This window comes from Epinephelus fuscoguttatus, linkage group LG6, assembly GCF_011397635.1.
Source record: "Epinephelus fuscoguttatus linkage group LG6, E.fuscoguttatus.final_Chr_v1".
NCBI lineage: Eukaryota > Metazoa > Chordata > Actinopteri > Perciformes > Serranidae > Epinephelus > Epinephelus fuscoguttatus.
Genome location: NC_064757.1, coordinates 12,179,620 through 12,200,558, shown reverse-complemented (window position 1 = coordinate 12,200,558; position 20,939 = coordinate 12,179,620). Strand labels below are relative to the sequence as shown.

The 20,939-nt window shown below is 41.3% G+C and overlaps 1 protein-coding gene across 1 annotated transcript in view; it reads right to left on the bottom strand.

Annotated features, from left to right (window-relative positions):
- Positions 1 to 3,164: 3,164 nt before the first annotated feature.
- Positions 3,165 to 20,939, bottom strand: part of txnrd2.2 (thioredoxin reductase 2, tandem duplicate 2) — a 30,157-nt gene continuing 12,382 nt past the window's right edge. Inside the window, exons 12-17 of the mRNA XM_049578200.1 lie at positions 13,601 to 13,737; positions 10,250 to 10,345; positions 9,152 to 9,244; positions 6,837 to 6,908; positions 6,328 to 6,425; positions 3,165 to 5,544 (exon numbers count right to left, since the gene is read on the bottom strand). Of these exons, the coding sequence (XP_049434157.1) occupies positions 5,421 to 5,544; positions 6,328 to 6,425; positions 6,837 to 6,908; positions 9,152 to 9,244; positions 10,250 to 10,345; positions 13,601 to 13,737 (620 nt within the window). The 3' untranslated portion in view covers positions 3,165 to 5,420. The remainder of the gene's footprint in view (positions 5,545 to 6,327; positions 6,426 to 6,836; positions 6,909 to 9,151; positions 9,245 to 10,249; positions 10,346 to 13,600; positions 13,738 to 20,939) is intronic.

Genomic DNA, 20,939 nt, shown 5'->3' with positions numbered 1-20,939 from the left:
CAGTTTGTTAGGCTCTTTTATTGTGTTGTAATTCTACTGTATACAACTACAAAGCAATGCAGTAATGAGCTACTATGGAATTAATTGAGCAATAATTCTACATGTCAACTATTTTGACGCTGCTGATCAAACAGACAATGATTACGAAGTTGTTAGAGGAGCAATAACATAATCATAATTCACTCGAGACCAACTGTTGAGTGCCAGACACAGCTTGTTTAGATCCAAACATCAGGGTGAGCTGTGTTGCTTTTGCATGCAGGCTTCTATTGTCCCAATTGGCGTGGTTTGGCATGACTATATACACAAACACAGCCCCTTTGTTGTATGCCGTCATCAGACATCAGCTCAATAAATCTCTGTGCAGCTTCCAGAGGTAATAAGACAGCTTTCTGTGTGGCAAAAACCTGACTAAATGATTTAGGAGTTGAGGTTTCTGATCGTAATTGCTTTCTTAGTTACATCTGAGGACTGGAACCACAAACTATGACATTGCAGCACATCCTTTTCACTGTTGGCCACAGGCACTGGTATTCTACGTAAGGCTGTGGTCGACTGGACCGTCCGAGATAGGCCAAACTTAACCACAGTGATACATCTATCTCCTTTTCAAACACCCACTTCTCCTCAGATAAAGACTGCCGTAGCAGCCATGTGTATTGAATTTAGACCATTCCTGAGGGTATCCTGCTCTTATCAGGGGTCAGATAAGCTCATTTCACAGGGCCTCACCTCTACTGGGCTACCAACAGGACCGCACTCTGACAAGAGCTGACCTCCTCTACCTCTTCTTAACGTCTGAAAGAGAAGTCAAGAAGGGCGGAGAGTCGATGACTGAATCTTTCTAGGAGCTACATTTGTGGCAAAATCAAATATGTCTCTGAAACAAACAAAGCAACCTTGACATTCCTGATAGGGAGTATTCAGACTGCAGACTCAGTCACAATCCAGGGTCAAGATTAGACTGGGGAGTCCCCACAGAAGAAAGTGGTGGCTGCAAACTATGTAATTTTGTACGCAAATGAAAGGAAAGCATACAACCTTATCTCAACACCCTTGTTCCCATGGTTGTCTTTGTGAGCCTAGCATTAGGCTCAGTACCTGGCTTCAGCCAGTTCTTTGAGCTAACTGTCTTGAACTTGGGAGGCCAGATGAAGGAGAAAGCACCAAAATCCAGTCAGGAGACTCACTTTGGCTTACCAGTCTAAGGGCCCCTTTTTTTAAATCAAGCCTCCTGAGGTGCCCCTCCACAACAACCGCACCCCATCCAGGCCCTACAGGCATCTAAGGCTGACAGCTCTTGAGCCAGATACTGGCAGTACAACAGAGCAGTCATAATTGGCCCCTATTCATTTCTCAGGGATAATCCTCGCCTAGGTTGAGCCTTTTCTGTTCCGAGCGTCATTTTTTCGCTAATGTTTACACAAGGTATGTATCGGTTTCTCCTCCTCCTGAGGATTTCACTCCGGCTGCAGGGCTGTATACCAAGCATGTGTGTTTTAACGTGTGTCTGAGGCTTCTGCTCCTCCAGCGTGGCTGCTAGGGCTCAAGACCTGAAGTGACAAAGACCTCGTGAATGTCTGACTCAGAGACAACTGTCAGTGTTCAATGGGCTGGATTAAGGCAGAGCATAGAACCGAGCGCACCCTGACATGTTGACATGTTCTACTAAGTGCATTTCAAGGTGGATTTAACCTGTTTGCTCCATTGTGGAGGGACAGAAGAGACACAATTGCTTAATGGGACTGGCTATTCTTGAGACAGTGGGTGAAGTTTGCTCCTGCTGTCTGGGTTAGGACTGACACCGGCTTCATTCTCAGGGTGAGTGAGGCTGCTGTGGATCCTGAGGAGGTTCAGGGGTTTCAGAGAGCTCTGTCCTTAACCAAACAAACACAGTGGAATTTCTGCCATTGTTGGTGCAGAGGGTTGAGTGACAGGGCTGCATAGCAGAGCTGCCTGTCAGCAGAGACGACTCTGGGTCAAAGTGTGACCACCCCTTGTGACACTGCTTAATATAAGACTAAGCCTAAACCTACGCAGATTGATATTTACATTGATACTGTCAGTGATTCTCCGGATTTACTTTGTCGATGCCATTGCAGCCCACCCTTACAATTACAATTTAGAAATTTCTATAAAGGAATATATTTTCCAACTAAAAGATGCGGGGAAAGATTTCTACTGATCATCTTCTCCAATTCTAGGAAAGAAAAGAAATATGCCTATTTCCCAAAATGTTGAGTTTTTCCTTTAAAGGCCCACTGTGTAGGATTTGGAGGGATTTATTAGCAGAAATGGAATATAATATAGTATGTATGTTTTCTCTAGTGTATAATCAACTGAAAATCAGTATCATTGTGTTTTCGTTACCTTAGAATGAGCCATTTATATGTACATAGGGAGCTGACCTTCGTCCACGGAGTCCACCATGTTGCTACAGTTGCCCAGAATGGACAAACCACACACTAACTCAAGACAGGGCTATTTGCATTTTGCATTGGCCACTAAGAAGTCCCTCTGTGAAGAGAGCATTGCAAAAACATAGCTTTTTTAAATGTAAGACTGCTTAATGTCTGGATCTTATGTTATCAGAGAACAAAGGTGAGCACACATTAGCAGGTGCTAGGCTAACAGCCCATCTCCCGACATGTCAAACAGCATCAGAGAAATACTGATTTGTGACATGAAACTGCTTTATTCAGTGTTTTTAGTGTTTTCAATCTCCAGATCTGTTCATTTTGGAGTGGATGAGGTATATGGCTCACTGTAAAAACCTTATGAATAATGAACACTGAAGGAACTCTGACCATGAGAAGTTTCAGCTGGTTGCAATCTGCAATCCTCACCACTAGATGCCACTAAATCCTCCTAAATCTTACACACTGTTCCTTTAAGTATTACATATATACTTTCTATTCATATTTGCTTTTTTTTTGCTCCATTTTGCTTTTATTTCCTTTCTGTAACACAGCTATCCGTTTCATCTTCTCTCAGTAAGTATATACATTTTGTTTTTGTATAATGAGCACAGCCCAGTATAAAGGAACTATTTAAATACATGCTGTATGCTTGTGTACGTGTACACAATCATGCACATGAATACGCAATGCAGATGCAACTGAATATGCAGTCATTTATGTAGAACACAGAACACTCAATCAGTGAACATCATTACTTTAATAGTGACACTGTGCATTCCAGTGTGTTATTACTTTACATATAAATTATGTATAACAAAAGCTTTAATGGAAAATTACACTTCTCTATTTACAACTACTACAGTTGGCAGCCAGGTGACATCAGGCCTGCACTCCCCTGTTTTGGGTTTTAGTGCAGGTCATCATTAGCTGGCTGACCTGAAAGTTGAACCCTGACCTCCCTGTGGGGCACAGCTGAGGCAAGCTGGTCAAATCTTGGGCCTGGAGTGACGGATCAGCAACAACGAAAAGATATTCATATTAGACAGACACATCATAAAAAATAAATAATGATGATTTCATTTTGTGCGTGTGAGCAGCAATACTGTGTAAAAGATATAGAGCAGATGAAAAAAACACAGTGGAAGTGGAGAGTGAAAAGCAAACAGACATTACAGTTACACTGATGGCCTCAATAACTTCCTTCACATTGCCTTAGGCCCACCCCGAGGTCTCTGAAGTGGCTTGTTAAGCACAGGAACATAGACTCAATTACCCAGGGCAAACACACTGCTACTGCTCGGTGTTGTGTTGGTTGGTTCTGTCCGTCCTGTTGCCATCCTCCCCCCTCCACCCTGAGCCCCCCAGGCCCCTGCCGTGCAGCGCCGTAGCATGTGAGCCCTCTGTGCTCCGAGTGATAGAGTCAAGCTGTTGCTGCTGAGCGGAGGTCAGGGTCCTTCAGTCAGCACCTCGGCCCTGAACAGAGCACACAGGAATCCCCCTTCCCTCCCTAACCAGGACTGAAACTCAGCTCTCTCTCCTCTGGCCCAGGTCCAAATAAACCTGGTACCTCTCTCTCTCTCTTTTTCCTCTCTCCATCTCCTGGCACACTGTCACTCCCCTCATCGAAATCATTAATCAGACGGGGCAGATTAGACTTCAAATAAAAATAAACTACGCCCAGCAGCCTTCTCTCAGGTCCCCCGATTTCTTTAGCAACCCACTTTATTGACAGCCCTCCTCCTCCTCCTCATCCTCTACTTAATAAACCCAAGATGTCCAGTGCAGCCAGCAGCTTGAACATTTGAGCACTTTGGCAAACTGTGAGGGCCTATTACTGCTTTATTGATATAAACAACTTGCCTTATCTTCAAGGGTGATGACTCTTTAGGCCTAACCTGCCATCCATGTAAAAACACAACAGATAACCCTTATCAGTTTGGCACCACTAAAGCCAGTCTGCTTTCAAACGTCATCCAAATGCACCTATCTTTTATAGGGATTAAAGGGATTAAATGTGCAACCTGAATGTATTCAGGCTTATGTTTTATCCATTGACTGCTTTGTACTGTCTTCCATTCTGGGCTCAGAAAATAGGGGTAGAATTGGAGGGCAACAGTGCCACCTTTGGGTGAGGCTGGGTAGTACAGTTAAAGCAGAACTCTCACAGCACTGTTACCAACAGGTAGAGTTGCCCTGTGCCTGCTGTGGCATCCACACGGCGTTTCACAGCACATGTTTGAAGTCTCACTGTATTCTTTCATACATTGGGATGGAGAAGGGCATGGGAGGAAAAGTAAAGGGTCTGGAGTCTGCTGGGCTGTAAACCAGCCGGGGCTCCCTGGCCAGGTCTCGGCTGGCTGACTGACAGGCGGCCCACCGACTGTTTGTGTGTGTCCATGGGAAATGGGGCGGTGTCGCTTCAGCGACGGCCCTGGGGCCATCCATCAGTGTCATGGGGGGGGGGGGCTGTGGGGGTGTATGGTATGTGTCACCTCCAAGACTAATGGACAGGAAGTACAGCCAGAGAAACAACAATATTTGCAGAATATATATATTCAGAAAAACGTTTGGGTTCGGTCCATGGTTCTTGTACAGTTTTAACAAAACCCTGAACACAGGCCTTAATCCTGATTGATGAACCTGTTTATTTAAAAGACGCTCACTCTGCGGCCAGGGCTCTCACTAACCTGATCTGTAGTCCTGTGCTCTCACAGGATACACTCATAACATACACGTTTATGAGATAATCATAGTCTTGGTTACCAAATGATGTGTTGGTGACACTAACCCGGGCAGTCAGTGATGACCTACATAACTGACCCATTGCACAAGAGGTGCAGCAAAATCCCAGAGAGCAATGTGAAACTGGGGGCCATTTTGGGGCCATGTATAAGGAGATGGACAAAGAGAAAGAGCAGGAGAAACCCAGGATAACTTCTTTCTACTGCCCTAGAGGGACCATGTGTGCTCCCTAGTGTTCAGAGACCGAGGTGCTTAACCTCAGCAGCCGGTTACCGTGGCGTCCAAGCCGGACCGCTTTGTGATGTTGGCCTTGACCACCTCCTCAGCACAGGTCGGGTGGATGCCTACTGTCTGCAGCAGATGGGAATATGTTGCTCCACACCTGAGACACATACAAACACACAGGGAGGTCATTCAGGTTGACTTTACTCACATTCTCTCATTGATGGCAACTGTACAAATGATCTATTATCTTCTAATCAGTCCAGTCATTTCTGCTTACACTGTCTCTGCTGACAACCTTAGAAAGGACCCAGCTTTTAATTGTATCCGAGATGTGATTCAATAAGGCTGTTATTTACATAACATCTTTAAAATCAGATGTTATTAATTCTGAATTAACATTTTAGAAATGCAAAAAAGGGTGAGTGGGCCAGAGCTTGACCTCAAGACTTCTGGGCCCTTTGTAAGGGCTGCTGAGGGTAGTAAGATATTCCGGTGAATTTGCAATCACAGACTATTTATTACAAAAAAAACAATTATAATCGAGTCCCTTGCAGTATTATTAGTGAGATTTTCTTTTAAATTAAACACAATTTAAACTGTTTTCTCAGTGATGCCTTTGTGGTCCTTCAGTCAGGTATCCCATCATATGGCATAAAAACTAAAGCTACCCATCTAAACCAAACCAAAAGTATCTCAAAGCTATGTTTTTATTGGTGTCTCACAATTTAATCTTTGGTTTGCTGTAAGAAATATACTTAAAAGTATTGTTTTTTAAATGCACAAATGAGTAAACAAAATCAGGGAAAGTCATATCCTACAAAAAGAATCCATACTGCACATCTTGGTGACCCTGAGAGAGTTAAAACACGTCCATTCAAAACTATTTCTGTTTGGATTGCACATTTACCTTGAATAAAAATCTAGGATTTGTTAAACTTACTGGAGGCCCATTGCAAAGCCCTGTGTGACTTCTCCAGCATTTGGACCAGTGAAGTGCAGACCCAGGATCTTCTGGTCTCCACCCCGCTCACATACCACCTAAGGAGTTAGAAAACTGGATTTACTCCAAGGAGCTAAAGCCAAGGAGGTGTTGGTGGTAGCTGAGTACACTATACTTGTTTTTCTGTACATCGCGTCCTCATCTGCTTTTGTCTGAGGCTGTCAAAATAACCATTGCATTTTAGCACTATTTTAATCTTTTTATATTATAAAGCAGGACAAGTGGATCCCAAAGCTGACTTGCTATGGGCCACAGACGGATAAATCAAAGGTTGAAAGGATTATGATTAAAACACTCAGACTATTTCATTTCTTGGGTCAATCCCTCTCAAAATGTCCTTTGAGTAGCAGTCTAAACCCCGCCAACCTGCTGCAGGAATGTCAATGAAATCTGCTCAAACATACCTATGAAAAAGTCACTGAGCAGCTTGTTCTGCAGATTAACCCTACCTTTAAGTAACACTGGCTGGCATCACGCTCGGCGACAGTGAACTCCAGAGGCTTGTAGAAGGCATGGTAGACCTACACAGACATAAAACAGAGGACAAATAATATTATTATCTGGAATGAAATGCAACATAGAATTATTATTGTTGTTTTTAAATCTGAGCAGTTTTATTTGTTATTCTGCCTAAAGACAATCAGTACTTCACAGCAATGCCAAAGTTTCCAGCAGTGATGATGATCTCTTCATATGTACATTTTGCAAAGTGATGCATTCATTTTTTCTGAGAATAGCAATACAAATAACGTGATAATGATTTTTTTTTTTTTTTTTTACAACAGATTAAGGAAAACAATAACAATATACAATAAATAACATACTGTACACAGCCAGAATAAAAACATCTTTGCTTGCTCATGATAGTCATTTATTTCAAACTCCTCACTGAAAACCTGTGTGTAAGTGTGTTTTATTTTGCGGGCGAACGTGCCGACACAAGTTGTGAGGGCCATGCAGCTGTTGGGGGCCGGGGCTGCAGTTCCTCCTCAGATCTCAGCGCGCCTGTCATCACCCCATACACACCTCAATCAGGCCTCCTGCTCGCCTGTCAGTCACAGCGAGCAGCCCCACCTTGCCGGCTAAACCGTTTATCGACGGGCCTTGTGCAGGTGTTGGCTAGCATCTGGCACACACCGCTCGTGAATATAAGCACGTAAAATACTGAGCTGTTTGCCGTTGCACTGGATGTGCGTGTCATTGTTTGTTCAGGGGTTATAGGACATTGTATTTTTTTTTATGCAGGCTGATGGCAATAACAGGCCACTAACACCGCCTGTGTAACTATCTTTGTACATGTGCGGCATGTAGCCATTCATTTCTTGACAATGAAACTAAAGTTATTATACAACAAAGTTCTAGTAACAATAGTGGACCAATTTTACACCACTTCTGTGTTGTCATATCATAAAGAGTGTACCATTCCTCATCAGAGACATGATTCCTGCTCGCTGTTCAATTAATTTCACAGTATGTTGAGAACTTGTACTGACAACCTACAAAGTGCCCTTGTCCACAAACATTGTATTTCACATTAAAGTTAAAATTCTTTCCCAAAACTGATGTTAACTTTTTAATATATTAACAAAAAAAATTAAATAAAAAAGAGCATATCTAAATATATCATTTGCCAAAGATTATGTTTTATGTTATGAGGCATTTCACAGTATTGTGAGCACTTGAGTTGCTACAAGCCGCTAACACTGCTAAGTTCTGGGGTTCACTTAGGCATCCCCTGTTTACTGTGGGCTTTCCTGGTGTGTATTAACAAGTTAAGAACATGTTTGTTTACCGCTACATTTTCAGCACGCATCCAATAGTAAGCTACAAAAATTGCAGACACAGTGCAGAAGAAATAGCCTGGACATCCAGACCCAAATCTAGAAAGATTTAGGGTCTGGCTGTGAGTAATGCAAATGGCCCAACTCGAGGGGCGGCACCAAGCATGCATTTGAAAATATCACTGCACACAATTGGATAACACTACGACCAATCAGAACAATAGATCAGACTCTTGCCGTATCCAGTCGGCAGCAAAAACGTCCTTCTTGCAAAGGAAAGATTCAAGCGCCGTCTTCTGTTCCTCCTTTAGAGAAAAAGCCAAGTCTAACTCGTTCACTGTAGCGGCCAAAGCCGTTTCAAACAACTGGTGTTCATCCGTAGCCATTTTGCAATGTTTACTGACTGATTCTGGATTTCGCCATCGCAGTGCTGTCGTCATCTGTTTAGCTTGCCTCTGGCCTGCCTATGTCAGATACACCGATGTGATTGGTGCAGCTCGGCAACAGCATGGGTAATGTGCATCATTACTTTTTTTTATCTTTTTCTTTTTTTTTAGATTATTTTTTTGGGCTTTTGCCTCAGAGTGAAATGGGATGAGAGAGAGACACGCAGCAAATGGTTGCAAGCCGGAGTCGAACCTGCACCTCTGTACATGGGGCGCCGGCACTATCCACTGCGCTACCAACGCCCCAATGAGCATCATTACTGATTGCCAGAGTGACTCGCTGAGCAAATTCAAATTGTGTACTCACGAGAACTCTGGATTTCCAGGGTACAGAAGAAATGCAAATGTTGCAAATCTGGGTTTGGCTTTCACTTTCGCTCGTGATACATTTATAAACATTACCCGACAATTCCTGCATAGTATACCTTTAACTTCAAATGTGGACATATGAGGAGCCTCTATTCAAAACGCTACAAATCCATTTTGGAAATTCACTGCTTACAGCTGTGTTATAGCAACACATCTACAGTATCTTACCTCTAGGCCATCTTTTCCATGCCTCTTCTCAGCCTCCTCCTCAGATAGACCTACACAGCCATACTCAAGGGGGGTGAACACTGTGGTGGGCACCTGACACACACACATGGACCAATTAAAATAATGATAATGACTGTTATTATAAGTATATATTTGTTTCAAACACTTTTAAAGCAAAAATGACAAACCGTTCTTCACTTGCAGTTTCTCAATTCTAAAGATTTGTTTCCTTTTTTTGTTACAGGTGATAGTAAATGTTTTTTTCTATATCTAGTGAATATTTGGGGGTTTTGGACTGCTGGTCTGACAGAAGACATTTGAACACACCTTGAACTGTGCTAAATTAAAACATTTTTCACCTTTTTCTGACATTTTTTTTTTTTATCAAATGATGACCCAAAATGTTGAGAAAATAATTGGCTGATGAACTGATAATGAAAATAATCCCTACTATAAACTCAAAATCCCTACTATAAATTAAAAAAAGCATTGATTTTACAATTAGTAATTATTTTTGCGCATACAGCAGGGGGGTTTGTGGGACCCCAGACCATGAGGAAGTAAGGCCAAAGTCAAAACTAACAGGACACTGCTTAGGTCTGACAATTATAGTTGTCATGTATTATGGAGTAATCATTACCTTTAGTTTGTATTTCAATACAGTGATGGGAGCTAATCATTTTGCACATCATAACAATATATTCCAAACCTTTTCGACACCCAAACTATGCCAAACAAAATTTAGTTCATCTGTCTTAGAAGTCCTCTGTGACCACATGTGAATATAAGGATAAGCTGTAATAAAATATACATCAAGACTTGCAGAAAAGCTGAATGTAACTAAACATATCATAATGACACTCTGGTATGCCAGGACTGAAGAGAGGCTGGAGGCATACAGTAAGATGAGTGGGTATATCAGAGACTAACAGCAAAACACCAAAATGATTACAATTTGCCCCAGATTAAGCAAAAAACAACCGACTCACAGACATAAGCTATGAAAAGTTGGAGGGAAATGATCAGCCTCCAAGTGTGTGTGTGTGTGTGTGTGTGTGTGTGTGTGTGTGTGTGTGTGTGTGTGTGTGTGTGTCTTACATTGTCATAGTTCATGAGTTCAGTGCCGTGACCGGCCAGTCTGCGGGCAAGAAGCTTTCCAGCTTTAATGGCTGTTGGGGTCAATTCAGGACGACCCTAAAACACAAGACAATTGAATTTAAGTCAGTATGTGTGGACCTCAAACACGTTAGATCCAGATTTGTTTTTTTTATAATGTGTTAACTTTACTATAAGTTACAGAAGTCACAAGTTTAAACCATTTGGTCTGTTTTTTTTTCTAATTTCAATCAGTTCTAATTACACATATTAATACTCAGTGCAGAAATAGAGTGAAATACAAACACACAGACAAAGTGGGCCATGAGTCTGTGACTGACACAGGCGACAAGTGCTCAACATTTAAACCACCTAGAACTTTGTAAAAAAAATCTTAACGTCTGTGTTTTGCCTTTATTGTTCTGGATGTCTGCCAAAACAGACAAACACACACACACACACACACACACACACACAGGATGGTGCAGGAAACAGTAGGGCTGCGGGGCAATTCTAAAGGCATGACTTAAACCTGTTAAATTACCACCACACATCCTGTTGTCCCAAACATCTCCTGCACCTCTGCATGTATGTGGATGTGTGCTGTGGTATTCCAGTAACTGTCATTCGTCATTATAATGCATTTCTTGGCACTGTTTTCTGACGAGAAAAAAACAACAAAGCACTGGACAAAGTGAGATATCAACTCCCTGTTTAAAGAGAATTGAAAAAAGCCTCTGTGCTGCTATGATAAGCTGACAGACATATTTGGTTGAAGCACTACTCATCAAAGCGAACTGTCAATCAAAAAGAGTGTGTGTGTGTCATGAGCCCTGGGAGGCAGGAAGGAAGCACACAGCTGGTCGTGGTGAAAAAACAACACTGACATTACATGCAGCAGGTAAAACTAGTATTAACATGGCTGGTTCAGCTCAGAACACAGTCACTGAGCCAGAGATTATATGAAGATGGGCTGGAAGGGTTTCATTTAAAACTCACGCTGTGTCCTAAATTCCATTCTAACATGCTATTTAGTACCCTAAAACAGTATGGTTGGCGTATGTCCAAAACCTTAGTATAAAACCAATAGTATGAGAACTGCATTCTAATTCCAGTAAAATATCACAGTGTGCAAACACTGGACACTACACTGGCATAAATATCCCACAGTGCAATGAGGTAGTGATGACAACGTTCATAGCAGACAATGGTGCACAGCAACTAAGGCAGCTCAGTAACATCAATAGCGCTTCAGTTTAAGTGTCAGTACAAGGTTTCACTTTGCTTTGACACAATATATTTTTAAAATTAGTTCAGATTATGAGCCGAAGGACTCCTATAGACAAAGAAAACACAAAAACTCAAGAGGTTCATCTGCTTGCTGTCAGGTATTGCAGATAAGAATCAGTCTTCTGCCACGTAGTGGTGGATAGTATGTCTTGTATGTCTGCACAAATAAATGTCCTACTTTTAAAATGATTATTTGGTGCAATAACAGTGCTCATTTCTCTTTTTTAACCTTCACTGTACTGTATGAGCAAAGCTCAGTTTGTGGCAGAGGGAGGAGTTAACACTTTGATACTTTTCTACATACTGGGTTTGAATAAGGTCAGACAAAAGAAACACAAACATAAAGGGGAAAAAAAATGGTAGATTTTAAATTACTGATGCATTTTACACTAGGGCTGCACAATCTCAGGAAAGCATGTGGCATGCAATCATGTTGTAGAATACTGTGATGACAATATGACTCACAATAAATAAACAACTACTGAATTATACCATTTTATGTCTTTGTGCTTTTGGTTTGTGCTGCTAACACAGACCCCAGACAATGAATATCCGATGCATACTGGAAAAAAAAAGACATGCAGTGGTGCTGGTAGGTTTTCAATGTAGTGAGTAGTTGGCCCCAATAAAATATGTGTTCTTTTACAAACTGTATTGTTAAACTCATGTTTGATAATTATGGTTCTTTTAATGGCTATATTTAAGTATCATGAAAATGTATCTGAAAATTAAATAAAATCCAAAATCCGAAGACTTTATTTAACATATGATTGTGATTTGTGATAATCCCATAGAATTAGAATTTCTATGGATAATAGAAATAAAAATTCAAATAAGTTACTGTATAAATTTAATAGTTCAACATTTTAAAAAAAATATGCTTATTTGCTTTCACTCTGAGAAGCACCATGACATGAGTGAATACAGCATCCACTGTCACAGCAGACGTCGTGGTGTAAGATAACAGGAGTGTCTGTAGTAATATCCTACATATTTGTGAATTTGGGTGTACTTTATGAACCTTAAAATACAAGGTTATTGTCTACCAACAGTCCCTAGGAACCTCTGTGCCGCCCTGCAGTCTTTACCAGGAAACAGCAGCGCACCGAGCTTCAGAGAGGCGGGATGAGAACAGGTGGGAGAGCGGACAGGTGTCTGCGCAAAGCACCAGGACAGCAACACCAACACATCACGAACCGTATGATAATAACACAAGTTTCACTCTCAGCGGTTTCTGTGACATAAGAAATAGTTTCAAAACTAGTAAAGCCACCTAAGGCCACTGTTTCAACACAGATGAGTGGTCCACAGTCACTCCCTGGCATATATTGACATGCAGCATGTGAATGCATGGCACATGTCAGTACACTATTTAGTGCAGTTCAAGCAGTATTTTGCGAACCCTATATTGGGGAAGTTGATATTGTGATGAAGATAAATTTTCCACTTAATGTGCAGCCCTAGTTTACACATAGAGCTGTGGGGTTTGTGAGACCCTAAACAATGAGGAACTCAAACCAGTGTCAAAAAACAAATTAATTTTTTTTTTTAATCTAGAATTTATCCCTCCTTACATCAGACATACCACAAATCTTTATGACCTTAATTGATGGTAAGGGCCTATGTGTTAGTGATAGCAAGCGTCAGATAAATGGGAATACTCTTTTACAGGAAGCGTGACATTAAACAAGTTTTGCTCTCATTGGTGGTTATGTAACTCATGTTGAGTACAAGCTGGAGGTCAACATTTGTTTACCATGCATTACATCTCTGACTCAAGTGTCATCAAGATAGATCTACTTAATATATTTATTCCAAAGACATACAAATTTCAGCATTTTAAGGAATGGTACTGGGATAATTCTCCAGAGCTAATATGTGTTTAAGTTAAATCCCAGATTTCTCCCATACAGCTGACAGACCTCAGCTCAAACTAAACTTTGAAAACCATTTACAGTGACTCTGTCTTAATTAAGCCTAATTATTATGCGGAGAGTTTTCCCATCGGTGACTGTTATCAGGGCTGCTTCTGCTGTCAGAGTCGTGTCTGTGAACAACACGTACCTCTCCGATGTCACCAAAAGCATAGATGTTTGGCACCGAGGTGGATTCGTCGGCGCCCACAACTATTTTCCCCGTCTCCTTTTTGAGTTGCACACCAAGCTTGTCCAGGCCCAGGGCTTTGGTTTCAGGGGCTCTGCCTGAGGTCAATAAAAGGAAACAACACAAGGAGAATATTACATTACAACTCAGGAGAGACAGAGTTGTGGGAGAGGAGACAGGCTCTCTGTACAGTGTTCACAACACATTCTGCTGAGGTTTTAAGGCATGTGCCATCACTGCCTTCAGAAAACCTTGTCCAACAATTACAGCTGATACTGTAGGGGGGTTATCTGTACTGTGTTCCTCACACCTACAGTAGCATGTAGCTGGATTATTCCATAATACAAGTATGGAATAATCCTGCGTTCCAGTCAAAGTCGAAGGTCAGAACTTCCCAGTTGAAATTTCCAGTGTCCAACCTCCAAGGGTCCCATGTATACAACGCCAACCGTAAACAAAAAACATGGCTGATTGTGACAAACTGATGTTTCTTTAGCAAGTGTAGATGCAACTGAACTCTTAGCAGTGCAGCCTCCTTGAAACAGAGGACGAAAAAAAATGATGCACAAGGTAACAGACGCCATTATAAATAATATTTTACTGTACTTTAATACTTGGAAATGTATCTAACCTAATAGAAAAACTGTAATCTACAAGTACGTCCTACCCCCCTCCCCAACTGATTGAAATGTACACTTCCATGGGTGCTGCCATTGTTGTGTGACGTCAAAGAACTGCTTCTTCATTTTTTTTGCAGGTTGTGAAGACATTTCACTCAAAACCAAAACTATCAATGTCATGGAGACGCTAGAGAAGAAGTCAGTGGAAAGTATCCAAAGTAATTAGGATTGATCCTCTGGAGACCATGAATGTCTTTAGCAAATCCATTCAACAGATTTTTCAGACCAAAGTGGTGGACTGACGGTGCAATTCCTAGAGCCATGTCGCTAATGTAGCTAAAAGTGGCAAACATCTGTCAGCTCCGGCCCCTCAAATCTGTGGATTTTCTTGTTTTTAACATTTTCATATCATTGTATCATCAAAATTGAGTTCTGCACTGTTGGTTGAACAAAATGAGCAATCAACTAATCAACAATTACCAGCTCAAATCTTAACACACCAGTACCAGTACTGACCTTCAAATATAAATGAAGGTCAAACTCTAATTCAGAAGTGTTAAATAACAAAACAACCACAACATCTGGCCAGGTGAGAGAGAGGAGTAGAAACTGATGAGTAGTTGGGAATTGGTATCCCATCGACCTCCTGGGACATCCAAAGGTGTGATTTCTGACACATCCTGGGGGACGGCTGACTGATGCTGTCGACACGGAGTCTCTATGTGATGGGGCATGGACCACTCACTCCCCTCCCCATTCCATAGCTCCTCGCAACCTGCCTGGGTAGCATAATAAACACCCGGCCCTGAGCTACCCATGTAGATGCTATCGGACAGCAAAAATAACAAACCCCTGAGACCCCTTTTCCTGGCTGGAGCCGAAGAACAACGTCCTCCCCCTCTTCTCAGACTGGGGGGGCTACAGGGACCTGTCTAGTGCGCCACAGCATGGGTGGTTAAAGGCAATGGAGAGCACAGAAAAGGAGAAGAGAGGGGAAGTTAGGCAGTCATGACCAATTCCCAAAAGCAAGACTTCTAAATATTTTCCTGTTCTATATGTCCACAACAGTGGAACAGTCTACATATACATGTCATTCTCTCAGTGAAATTATTTCATGTGAACTGCAGTGGAATTTAGCTATTTAGATTTTGAAACAGAATTTTCTAATCTGTACTTATATTATTTAAATCCTGCAATTATAAAGTAAGAATATATCTAGAATATTCCCTTACAATGAATAAGAGTGACCAGTGGTGTGGCCAAAAACAGCTCTAAGGCCTTTAAAATTTCTTTTCTATACATTCATAGGAAGTATATAAACAATATCTTAATGGATTCTAAACACACTATAATGAAGTAGCCAGCTGATTGTTATGTTTTTATTAGTGTATTTGTCAGCAATTATCTTGTGAAGTATAAATAGTAAAATAGATTACACAGCTGTAATCACATAACTCATAGTATATCTTCACACTTTACATGAATATGAAATAGGATATTATGTAACATTATTTAGTGATTTGCTGTTCTGATTGTTATCTTGTATCAATTTACATATTATTATGAATTACTTATGTGTAAATTTTATGTCTTCACTCTATCTGCTGCTGAAGGCCATGAAATGTGTGCGTGGAGAAATTTGTAAGAGGACCTTGAGTTTTTTGGGGGGGGAATTGTTTTGGTCAAACCACCATTTCAGGGTCAAGCATTAATCTTCATGACTTTTGAACACTTTTTAAAGTTTTAAACCTGCCTGTGAAGGATTTATATGTGTGTTTAACTGTTAATAAATGCTTTATTAAACACTTTAAGACGTGTAATACTATATTATCAATTACCTTTATACAGCAGTTAGTGTTGCTTCATATAAGAAGTTATAATAAATGACAAATACACTGATAAATACGGAGCCCCGTAAAGGTCAAGTCGGGAGATTTCTTTTTGGACTGACTTTTGCGTCCCCTTGCAATACTTTTGTGTTACGTTCCCTTGTAATTAATTTTGCGTTACCTCGCAATACTTTTTGCGTTCTGGTGCCGTCTCCCACCACCTCCAGGAAGCTCCCCACTGCGTAAAAGCGCAACGCAGCCAGGCACTGCACCTCTGGGCTGAGGGCGAAATTGCACTGGGTTGCCCTCCAGATGTGTGGAGACACTAGTTGATGAGGCATTGTATCCCAGCACGGGGCAGCCAGTACTTCATTTGGACAGCCTGATGTGCACAGCACATACAGGAACACACTTGTTATTCCTCATACTTATTTTTCTTCTTCTTATTATTTTTCTTCCGCCAGATTTCGGTGCATAACTTGTGCCTCAGCTTTGAGCGCACATAGGGTCTTCATAAAACATACAGATTCAAGATTCAAAGTGTTTATTGTCATATGCACAGTAAAGACACGTGTTTCCCTGCAGAAGGAAATTTGTTCTTTTCTGTCACCAATTAATGCTAAACAATATAAATCTTAAGTATAAAATAGATCAAAATATATACAGTGTGTAGTGTTTCAATGTCTCCTTGTTTAGTGTAATATTAATGTGCCTGTCGCGGCTGGATCTGTGAGCGTTTGGTCGCTAAGAAGACTGTTAAGAGTGGGTCAGCTCGATCTTACAACTCCTTCTTAGTAAAAGATCTTCTTAAACTAAGAGTGAATCTGGGAAACGCGGCCATCATCATGTCAACATACAGGGAAAATGTGTCCAGAGTTTATGACATTTACTGGGAGAGCTAGACCCATTTGACTAAAGCTGACGTTATTACTGCTGTAGCATGATGTTATTAGGCTAAATACAACATTTCTAACAGTGTCTGAGCTGATTTATTGACACAACATGCTTGTAGGCTGCTGTAACGTTAGGTTTACAGAGGAAATAACGGAAAATAATGGGATGTGACTTAATCGGGTGAAAATATCGTTAGTGAAACATAAACAAGAGTTAGTTAGGGGACAAGAGTCAAGAGTCACAAAGACTCACGTATGTTAAAAGTTATTTACAACCGGTGTATTTACTGTAGGCTATGTGTCCGGGGTCCTTCGCCTGTGGAACGAGTAACGTGACCACTAACTTGTCCCCAAACGAATGTATGTTTCTGTTAGGCCAAAAACCTGGGGATGTGCGTGATTAGTAGATCTCTCTACTTGGCAGCATAAATACTATTCTGTTAAACTTATTAAAAAAAAATTTATGCGACTGGATTTTTATATTTGCATTTAAAATACGATTTGGTTATTAAAAAATGTGATCAATGTTTTCAAATGGCTCTTACAACATACACAATATCTTTTTAGGACAATGTTAAACCTTTAAGGCTAGCCAACTAGTCAAAGTTTAAGCATCCATTTAAATGTCAGGGAAATTAGTTGTTAGGAACATCCCTACCTCAACTACATTGCAGTGTACAATATACATTTTATTTGAGTTTGTGTCTAGTAATGGTCTACATGCTGTTGAGGATCCATCTCCTTGACAAGACAAAACATCTGCAGCTGAAACATTAATTACTTGATACTTCTGCTTTAAAATATTTAATTTCAGCATCAATTACTACAAAAGTATCCGTTTTAGCCAACAAAAATCCATATCAATACAATCTGACAGCTAAGTGTAAACTTTCTCTCTACATATCTGGCCTTCCTGTCTGTAGCTCCACTCACTGCTGTTCTGTAGCAGTGACCACAGCTCCATTGTACAGCAAGGACACAACAACAGTGGCCTTGCTGATAAGGGATTGGTTGGAGCTGGGACACACACACAGACACACACAGTGGTCCAGCATAACAAAGCCTGTTGTGACATTAAGAGGAAGCCTTTAGACTGCTAGGCTAATTAGCCACAACAACTCTCCAAAAGTTGAAATGAGAGCTGGACGCTTATCTGATCAATCAAATGAACAAAGACAAAAGGGAGTGCAGTGTGAGGGGGCAGCTGTTTTTCTTGGGGGAACAGATCATACAGGATGCCAAAAATTGATTACGTGTTCTATTTCAGGCCAAAAAAGATTTTAAGATGCAAATCGATAACGACCTTGGTAACTTGTAGCGTTGGTGCATCAACAAAAATTTTGTAACTGGAAATACGTTACATTTATTCTATAGACAGTTTGGTATGTTTTAAAATCTACAAATGAATGTAAGTCCTCTTGGCTTGCTTTGAGGAACACAAACATTGTAGAGTTTTATAGGCTCTGCAAATTTATTTTCTCATTAGCTTCTTCGTGAGTGAAGGGATCCTACGAGAAGTAGCTATTTTCTGCCAAAGTTTCTCATTGGTACAAAGTGGGTTGGGTCTTATTTGGAAAAAGGTGATGTCACGTACCTCTCTGCACCAATCAGACTTCAGCTACATTCGATCAAAATATGACAACATATTAATGTTGTCAGCACTGTCCATCAAATCTGATCAAACCACCTCCACACAGTCCCTGAAGTAAATTATCTGAGGTTTTGACTGATAAACTCTCAATAAATAAATAATGAATACAAACCTAGCCTAACCTAAAGGTATTTTTTTCCCAACTGGTTGTTGCCTATTTGATGATAAATATTTAATGTTACAGAAAAATACTAAAAGATTTACAGCCACATTTTCAGGGGTTTCTGGTATCTAGTCTAGCTGTTGGTTTTTAAACTGGACATTCAGATTTTATAGTTTAACACTCACGCATTTGAACACGGACTGATACAGCGAGCATGTGTCTATATTAATGTTAGCTAAAAGGGGAAAAGGGACAATGCTTTCAAAATCAAACAAAATGGAAAAACTAACTTTTAAGTAACACACTGGTTTGTTAATACATAAACACCCAAGCTATGCCATGATATAAAAAAAAAAATGCTTGTTATATTTATTTTAGATGTTCAGTTTGGCATACTGTTCACCAAGTTATGAAAGCTGATACTGCTGCATTCAGTGATTCTTTGTTACCATGTTTTTGCCCCAAATCTCTAAAATAAGAATAATATATGAGGACATTTTGGTCACTTTAAATATTTCATGATTACACTGCAATGAAGTGTTAGCAAACTGGAGAGCAACACTCAGGGGTGTCATCAATAACTTCTAAATCTGAGAGGCAAATGTCTAAAAAAAAAAAAAAGGAAATGTTTTCAAATGACATCCTTCAGTACTGTAGAGCGCAGAGAGGAGGAAGACTAATATGCCCACTGTCCGCATGCAGACAGGAAACGTGGAAATGTTCTGTTTCCTGATGCGTTTCTGCAGGCACACCTGGACAGGGGAACAGCCATGAAGCCAGGAAGGAGCAGAGGAAAGGTGGAGGGAGGCAGGGCCATGGAGAAGGATGTGGCAGACAGTGGTGATACTGTCCCCCGGTCCCCTCTGGCCTTTTATAACTCCACAGAGGCCTGGGACCCTGCCTGGCCCCTAGTGTAAGGTCACAGTAAAGGGAAGTGGCCTTGTACTCATAACTCCTGCATGCACACATCAAAGAGCAGAGGCCACGGTGTTACTGGTTCTCACTGAACTGTATGGGAACAAAAGTTGTAGTGGATGTAGCTGGGTCCTCGCAAGGTTTCAGCCAGTAGCACTAACACATGGATATTGCTGGTGGTGTAACAACTTAATACGTAACAGTGTTCTGATATAAGGTAAAGTGACCTAAAGCTGGGGTGCACAAGCTGATGATGCTGTTGGGCAGACTAATAACAAAAACTAACAAATAATGTGATGCATTCAATGTAAAATGTCATATGAAAGAGGCTTAAAACAGGCTACAATACTAATAAGTGTGGTGCACTGTGGATTGGAGTCAAAAATAATTTGCCACATCCAACATGTCAAGTGCTTTGCTGAGTTTGGGTGAGAACTCTTTTGCTCTAATGAAGACAGGAAACATCAGGGTGTAGCACCTCACGCATGTCAGAGTACCCACTGATTCATGCACTCAATGCATATATCATTCTCACTAGCAGTCTCACGCTGAGACGATGTGGGAATTGAACCATGGGAGGGAGGAACAAACGTCATCTCAGCTGCAGGGTCACGCACATCCTTGTCGCTGTCACACGCACAGAGCAAGAGAGGACCCCCCCCCCCCCAACAACACTGAAAGCGACAGTCTGGGCACTGGAAAAGCCTGGTAGTCAGATTTTCAGAAGCACTGCGCTGTCTTTGATAACCGCTGAACACAAATAAGCTGACGGCTGTGACCCTGACAGATGTTCCCTCCATTGTTGCTCATACTGCTGGTGGAATGGGAGAAGTGAAATGATAGAATAGAGAATGACTAAATGAGAAAGAGGAGGAGGAGGAGAAGGAGGGCTGGTGGTAATGGCAGGCAGACGGCTACGGGCAGGGGTGGCAGTGACAGATGCGGGGTTGGTTTCCGCAGGGCTGGCATGGGCAGGAAGGCCCAGAGAGGGAGAACAAAGAGGGGAACGTGGTGACCCTGTGCCTGGGTGCATCCTGCCCCATCCTGCCCCTCTCCAACCAGAGAGCCATGGAGCCAGCGGTGGGTGATTAACACTTCCCCTGGCCATTCCCATCACTCAGGCTTTATTACTTTGTTTTCAGCCTTGATTCCTCTGCTATATGCTGACACTGCACTCTATTGAGGGTGACAATGAAATTGATGGTAGCAGGGAGAACACTCATACTAGTGTTTTATTTCAGGGACATATATATGGGAAACAACATGGCTGCTGTATTACATGTAACCCT